The sequence below is a fragment of the Poecilia mexicana genome, unplaced genomic scaffold (assembly GCF_051168715.1).
Source record: "Poecilia mexicana isolate PSO_F unplaced genomic scaffold, ASM5116871v1 scaffold_21, whole genome shotgun sequence".
Taxonomy (NCBI): domain Eukaryota; kingdom Metazoa; phylum Chordata; class Actinopteri; order Cyprinodontiformes; family Poeciliidae; genus Poecilia; species Poecilia mexicana.
The window spans coordinates 21407572-21415784 of NW_028263390.1; the positions used below are offsets into that span (position 1 = coordinate 21407572).

Below are 8213 nucleotides of genomic sequence, written 5' to 3' on the forward strand. Positions count from 1 at the left end.
CAGAGATTAAAAGGTACCTATCTGTTTCCAAATACTGCTTCATAATGGTTTCAGGTGGGTCAGACATGAGTTGTGACACGTTCGCTAGATATTGCAAAGCCTTCTTCAGTTTTGTGAATTGTTGTTAAAAATCATCACAGATCCTGGAAAAAATGAGTTACACCTATTTGTACTGGCATATATTCACAGAAAAAAGTAAAATGTAATATTAAGAAATTAAATAAGCTCCTATATCTACCGGAAAAGTTACTTACAAGTTAGTTTTGTCTTATTTTATGTGTAGTTAGATATTTCCACTAGAAACTAAACCAAAAATACTTGGTAAGAGCTCCGTTACCTACTACTAGTTCACTTTTTGTGTTTTTTTAGGTCAAAAGCAGGATCTAATCTCTCTTTGTTGATTACCAGCAGACGTTCATGTAATGTTTTACTTGAAAACTATGATTTACTCAGTGATGTCTGATGATAGGAATATTTCGACATGTGCCAACTTGATGCTGCAACAGGGAAACGTTCAGTTGAAATACAAATTAAATGCTAACCAGTCAGGTTCTTCATAAGAAGGGCTAATTCAGTTTCTTTGTTTCATTTTCCTCTTTAAGGAAAGGAGCTTTGACACTTCGCAGTTAGTTGAGCCACTCTCTTTAGCCACACCTCCAGATGAAATATATGTCCTTCCTCTCTGAGGGATCAGTTGCAGCCTTGCCTGAAGAGAGAACACACACACTCTCAGAGTGTTTTCTCCTCCTCTCTGCGCTGCTTCTCATTTCTTTTGTTTGTTTGGTGTCTCTGTTTCCCTGGGATCTTTTGGCATGGATGGCAAAGGATTGTCTGGGTTTCTCAATCACTGCCTGGATCTGTGAAAGGAGCTGTTGAATTTGTTGTTTAAGAAGGAAGAGAGGAAAATCTGGAGTGACAGATTGTGGCAGAGTGAAGACGAAGGATTCAGTTTGAGATTCATCAAAATGTGTAATATTACTATATTGCCAAATGACACCTGCTTTACACCGAATCGAGACACTTACCAAGCCCTCTCCTACGTGATGATTGTGGAGTTCATTCTGGGACTTCCTCTCAACCTCTCGGTGCTCTACATCTTCATCTTCAGGTATCACTGATTTTCAGCTGTGAAGATGAAAATTTCACAATTTCCTGACATTAAGGTGTAGATAAAGTTGGATTATGAGGTTCAACTGTGGTAGTAAAGGCTGTTGAGATGCATTTAAAATATAGCATCTGCATAAAATATCAAACAACTTAAATAAATGTAATTCACTGTTAAATTAGGTTGCATGTGCAAATACACACTAAAAAAATTTGATGTCCATTTTATGTAAGATGTTTAAATGTCAAAGTGCAGTTTGTAGAAATTGGGCTGCATGTCAACAAAGATGCCACCAGATTAATATGTTGCAATAGCTGTTCTAACAATGCACGACAGGCCAACCACAGTCTAGGTTCTTTTGATGTAATCACACATTTCCTGAATTAAAGCGTTCTCTGTAAACATAAAAAATAGCAGCCATTTCCTGACATGTGAAACTTTATCATTGTTAATATTGCTGAGAAACCAGAATAGTTTCAATCAATCATCTGCAGACGCCAGGAACCAAACGTTCTGAGCAGATCAATGTTCTGTTTCTCTTGACTAAATGTTCTGTGAACTGTTTCCTCTTCAGGTATAAATTCTGGAGGAATAACAGCGTGTTCCTCTTCAACATTGTGGTCGCCGATTTTTTGTTGGTGGCCTGTCTTCCTGTTAAAATTCACCACTATCAGCACAGTCTGAGGCGCAGCAAGAATGATGCTATTTGCCGTCTGATGCACTTCATGCTGTTCCTCAATCGAGGGGCCAGCATCGGCTTCCTCATCACTCTGTCCCTGGACCGCTACTTCAGCGTCGTCCATCTTGGGAGGAGAAACTGTGTGAAGGTGCTTAAGAAGTCTCCACTGATCTCTGTGCTTATATGGGTGTTCTTACTGCCGCTCACCATTCCCACGATGCTCAACAAATTCGATTGCTGCAACAGCCTTGGCCGAAATAACACCACGACTCTAGAAATGTTGGCGGATGCTTTCAGAGAGGTAATATTCTGGCTTCACTAATTCACATCAATATTAAATGTACAGATATTTACCATTGATTCAACGATGAAAAGGATTTTATATAACTTCTACAACCATATACTTGGCAATCATTCATAGACAGGCAGAGTTTGGTAGTAACATTTACTCAATTATATTCACTTGAGTAACGTTTTGAAAAACAATACTTTTAGGAGTATTGTCATTAGTGGAAATATAAACATTTCCAGTTCATATTTTGTTTCTTCTGATTATGTAATTTTTAAATATTAAATGACTGATAATTTGATCAGTTGCTCAGTACTTCAGTAGATTTTTTACCAAATACTTTTTTACTTTTACTTGAGTAAAAACATGTTGAAGTTCTGCCACTCTTACAAATTTTGGACACTCCGTCCACCTCTGTGTATAGGACATGTTATTACTCTGAAAACACTAAATACAAACCCAGAGGAGCCAGCTGCCTACATGAGTCTCTAAAGTATTAGAAATACCCCACATGGGAGAGGTCTACAGTAGTGATGGGACTCAATTATTATTTTTTTTTATTTTGCAGAGTTTGTGTTTAATTAATTGCATTTTAATAATAATATTTTAAAAAATAAATTAATAAAATAACATTTTCAATTCAAACCCTTTTTTGCTGCCAAATTATTGAATAAGTAGATAAATGACCTCAACATCTAAGACAAATGTTTCAGGAATCCTTAATAATTTTATGGAACTTTTTTGGTATTTCAGCTGTGGACGCTGACACAACTGAAATCCTGTCAGGGAGGGACTTAGCATTAAGATGCTAATTTAGGCCAGAACGGCTTTGCTGAAAAGCTAACTGCTTTTAGCACAACTTGAACACAACAAGAGTCTTTCCCAGACTTTTTCAGATTATTTTTCAAAGCAGAAAGAAACCTACAGAGGGCAAAGAGAAGGAGCTTTGTTTCATAGCTGTTAATTGCGGACAGCGCTTGTGCGTCAGATTCATGGACGTACCAGAAACGCGCCAATACGAAGGTTCCACCCACAACTTCTGTGTGTAAAAAAATAAAATGCGATTATGTTATAAATAAATAAATAAATAATAACATGTAAAATCTAATTGATTGAAATTAATGTTAAGGGTAACAAAGTTGTTAGATTTAACAAAAATACAAAACATTGGCCAATAAAAATGTATATACAGTAGTTTATATGTAAAATATTTAGTTTCATTGAAGAAAGGAGAAGGTTAAAGTCCAAAATGACTAAAAGGTGCCAACAAAGCAGAGGAAAACACAGAAACAGACATTCTTTCTCTATAACAAGACTAAATAAACAGATAAATCAGAAATTAAAAATAATGAAACACATTTGGAAAAATATTTAAATATCCCAGTACTTTGAAAAAATTATATTGATTTAAGAGACAGGGTAGAAGCAAGATAAAATGTAGCTTTTTAGCATACAGTGCTGCGTTTAAGTTGACCTGCAGCTATTTACATAAACCCAGTCTCTTAAGCAACAGCTCAGGCGATTAATTATTACCTACACTGGTAAATCTTTCCACTTCACTAACAGCTGCATTTCTTTAGGAATCACCACTGATTTGTATTTTCCCACCAGTTTTAAAATAAAACCTGCAATATCAACTTATATTTACCACATAAAGCACTGCTGTCCTGAGTAATAAGCTTCTTTTCCTTTCAGACTGTCTTCTTCTCGCAAATCATCATCCCCTTCATCATCCTCATTTACTGCACAACTTGCATCATCAATCGGCTGAGGAGGAAATCAATTGGGGAAAAGGCCAAACTGAGGAGAGCCGTGTTCGCTGTCCTGTCTGTCGCCATCGTCTTCTCCATCTGCTTCCTGCCGTGCATGATGGCTCGGCTGGCGCTGCTGATCGTGAGGCTGAAACAATGTCAGGAGATGGAGGATAAGGTGGTCCAGGTATACGACGCCCTCATGGTTTTGTCCTACGCCGACTGCTTGTTGGACCCACTGGTTTACTGCTTCTGCAACTCAGGCTTTAAGGTAGCTTACATCTCCACTTTCTTCCCACCATACCTGAGGAAGAAACTGCTGAAGTCTCCCTTGACCACACCAATGGCCACAACAACAGGAACTACAGCAACTACAACGACAACTGTAGTTCCAGGGGCTAAACTGATTTCATTGCAAATGATGGAAAAATGACTATTAGTCAATCTTTCTGGTTTAAATGTAGCTATCATAAAAACTTGACAACTACTGCTCCACCTGTAAAGGTATCTTCTCAGGAACAAAGCCTTAAAAGCTTCCTATTATTCTTCATTGAAAATGTTAGGATAGGTACATGGGATATAGAAAATATGTTACATTACATTTGTTGTATAAAATCATTCATAGAAAATGATTTTTGTGTGATCAGTTTTGCTTATTTTGAGCCGTTTTAGGATGTCCTGTCACTTTAAATCCAAAGAAGCTGCTGCTGGCCACTTCCCCCCAACTCAACGTTTACACTTGCCCATGTAAATAACTGCCAACCGATGCGCAATTACACAACCGTACGTCTTTGAAAAGCATAAGTGGAGCCTCCTGCACAACCAACAATATTGTAACAAGTGGTTTCTGAAGGATTACTCAAAAACAAAACTCTTGTCTCTTCACTGTGGTTGCTAGGTGCAGTGCCTGTTGATTTGTGACGTTGCATTCAGAAGGTTTTCAAAACAGCCAATTTTCCAGACACCAAAAAACATGAACTTATTGCCAAAGACATCTTTAATGAAAGTTGTTTTCATGTTTAAATTGCAGAAAAGTTAGTTTCAACAAACTAACATGTAAATACCTGGGAAGCAATCTATAAATGTATTGTTTGTTTCTGAAAAGTTACCAGTAAGGTCATTGATAATGACCCGTAACTTCCATTTAGAAAAATCACTCGAGTCTCTGAAAGCTAACCTGTGAATTTCAGAAACGTATCCTGTGTGCTTCAAGTTGGCAAATGGCAGACTTCAGGAATATAAACATTACATTTCACAAAATTACTTTGTTAATTTCAGGAAAGTAACTTCCTGGGTAGCAATTTTTTAGTTACAGATAAATAGTGCATGAGTTCCAAATAGGGAACATTTAAGCAAAACTGCAGGAAAACGTAACTTGGGGCATCAGGATGGTAACCTTTACGTTCAAAGCACATTCTTGAAGTTCCAGTAAATCAGTGCTTCTCAAAAGAAAAAAAAACTTTACTTTTTTCAATTAACTTGTTAGTGTCAGTAAAGTAACAACAATTTTGAGGAAAGTAACCTGTGTATTCCTTGATAGTAGCTTTGTAGTTATAAAGAACCTCAAGTTTTACAAATGTAACCTGTGAATTTCAGAGAAGTACTTATGTGTGTCAGGACAGTAACTTTTACTTCCAGGAACTTAAGCCTTATTTTCTAAATTTTGGTAAAGTGGTCTTTAAGTTTCAAAAGATAATGTTAACTTCAGAAACACAACATGTGAGATCCAGTAGACTCCCTAGTTATTACTAGGGATGTTTGAAGAAATAAACCTGCTTGCTGTGGGATATAATAACCTTTCCGATTTTTAAGTTTTAAAATCTACATTTTGTTTTGTTGCATTTTAATCCAAGTTGATTTTTTATCCAACCAGATGAGGCAATCTAGTGGAAATGCTTCTGCACTTTTTTCACTGTAGGGTTTCCATTACTTTACATATTAGCTCTTCCTGTATGTATAATCCTGTGATGTTTGTTCAAGTCAAAACATATAAACAGACAGTGTGGGTGTTTAGAGACGTCTGAGTCATGTTTAGACCCGTCTCGTCTTTTTTCCTCCTTTCATTTGGTTAAAATTTTTTACATTTTTGTGTTCAAATAATATAGTTTATAATGTAAATATTTATATATCTTATATATTTATTTAAATTTATTCCAAACATTTATTCCAAACATGAGTGAAAGAGTTGAGATTTTTTTATATATATATTTTGCAGGTTAATAAAAAAAAAAAAAAAACAGCCCAGCTCAGTGTTTAAGACTTGAAGTGTTGAACTTTTTCTCTTTTCTTTCTGAGTTATAAATGTTGACTGGCCATTTTGTCTCCAGTTTTAAGCTTTGTCATCACTTTATTTGACTGTTCATGTTGTTGAATCTGTTTCATGTTTCAGCCACGGCTACAAAAATGTCCAATAAATCTTTTTATGCTTTACTCTAACAATTCATGTGATGTTGTTTTTCCAAATTAGATTATTTATGGTCTGTGATGCTGACTGAAGATCTTTGTATAAGGCTGCTGTAAATACAACCCACTCAGGAAGGAGTCTGGGAGTTTTCTCATTCATTTACTCCAAACACCCAAAAGAAAAATCCCCAAACCATCCTAATGAAGCCTTCCTTGCAACGTCCAAATATTGATGTTACTTCTATCTCTTGAGGCTCAAATTTCAACTTTTATTTTGCAAGCAATTGCAGAAGTTTGTTTAGATTGTGTAATCTGCAATTACACATTCACAGAAAGCAGTGAAGGTGTGGACACTTTTACACTGTGCAGTGTTGAAAGAGTAAATGTGGAGGTGGCTGCTAAGCTGGAGCCCACAGGTCTAAGCAGGAAATATCTGGAAACCATCAACAACTCAGGAAAAAGTATGATAACGCAAACATAGATATGCAAAGCATAACAAAAACTCAGAGCGGCGTTGTGTTGGTGCTTCTGACGTATTTTGAAATGGGCTTCTTTCTCTGACCACCCAAGCAAGAAACAAAGTTGTGTATGGCATTTAGGTCTTGAAATACAGTTGGAAAGCAATTTTTAGACATTCTAAGTCTAAATTCTGACCCAAAAGGATTAGTTCCAAAATAAGAAATCAGCATCTCATCTGTAAACCTCAACAGGCTGTTTGGATTTTAAAACTCTTGACTAATCTTCCCTAATGACTGTTGCACGTTGGTTTTGCTGCTTTGTAAACACCACTGTAAACTGATAAACTACTGCCCTCTAGTGGTAAGAAAACAAACTTTCAGATTCAGTAGAAAAGTTAGGTTCAGCAGAATTATCTTTGCTAAAAAAAAAAATACCACAATATTTTTTTAATTAATTGTTTAAATTCAGATTTCAACTCTATTTGGTTGAATTTAACTTTAAAGTGTATGATTTGGAGTAATGTTTTGACCTTCCCGGCTGGCTAATCAGGAGATCCGGGATATTTCCCGGCGGGCAGGTCTGACTTTGGTCAGTGTGAAATTAGCTGCTATCACAGTATGGCAGGACATTTTGTGTCTGTAATTACAATGTAAGCAGAGAAATCGATTATATGTTAAAACGGCCTGCCATATTAGCTGTCCCTGACCCGTATCTACCTCCCCTGGTGTTTTTGTTTTGTTTTTGAAGAACCTCTGACATAACGGGTCAGTATTCCTGGTCATCAGGGTTTTAAAGATGGAAACTATGATGCGCAGAGAATGCTAGGATTAAAAAGGGGAAAACCCTGGAAACAAAACTGGCAACTTTTTCACAAAAACGAGCTAACATGTATTAAATAGTGAGTGAATGTTATCACAACTAACACGATAAAGAGGAAAGTTTGATGGAAAGTGCCAGATAAATCATTACACCTGATCTGAATTGATCAGAGAACTTTCGTACAAATGAGAGATTTGAGCTGAGAATTATGACTGTTTTTAAAATGCGATTTATGAGTAACAAACAGCAAAACCAGGCGAAATCTTCTCGGATAAATATTTTCTGGGTCAAGGGAAAATATTTATTTCTGCGTTATTGTTATTGAAACATGATCATACCGTACTTTCACCTCCAGATGGCAGCAGAGGCCAGCGTTTGAACAAGGGACAAATTCAAATTCAACAACCTCCTGGCATTTTATGATAAAGCTTACAAACTAAATGAGGACGGTAACGTTATTTGTCAGCTCATTTAAAACATGATCTTAATAAAAAATAATAATGTTGCATCAGATCAACAAAAATCTAGATTGTCTGTGGAGAAAACAGCTCAGATACCAACAAAGATAATATTATAAAATAGTTTTATCTTCTCTAAACATCAGACTTAGTGTTTTAAGTAAAGGATACATTTTGGGGGAGTTTCTTTTAAGAAATTAGTAATGTTATTTTTCTTCTACAGTTTTATGAAGTAAATAGATTATCTTAC

General features: G+C 36.1%; 1 protein-coding gene across 1 annotated transcript; it reads left to right on the plus strand.

The window, feature by feature from the left end:
* Nucleotides 1-613: 613 nt before the first annotated feature.
* On the plus strand, nucleotides 614-6263 carry LOC106917227 (hydroxycarboxylic acid receptor 2-like). Its single transcript, XM_014986023.2, has 3 exons — nucleotides 614-1108; nucleotides 1680-2085; nucleotides 3769-6263. Exons 1-3 carry the CDS (start codon nucleotides 966-968, stop codon nucleotides 4255-4257), a joined length of 1038 nt encoding a protein of 345 aa, XP_014841509.2. The 5' UTR covers nucleotides 614-965; the 3' UTR covers nucleotides 4258-6263.
* Nucleotides 6264-8213: the final 1950 nt, after the last annotated feature.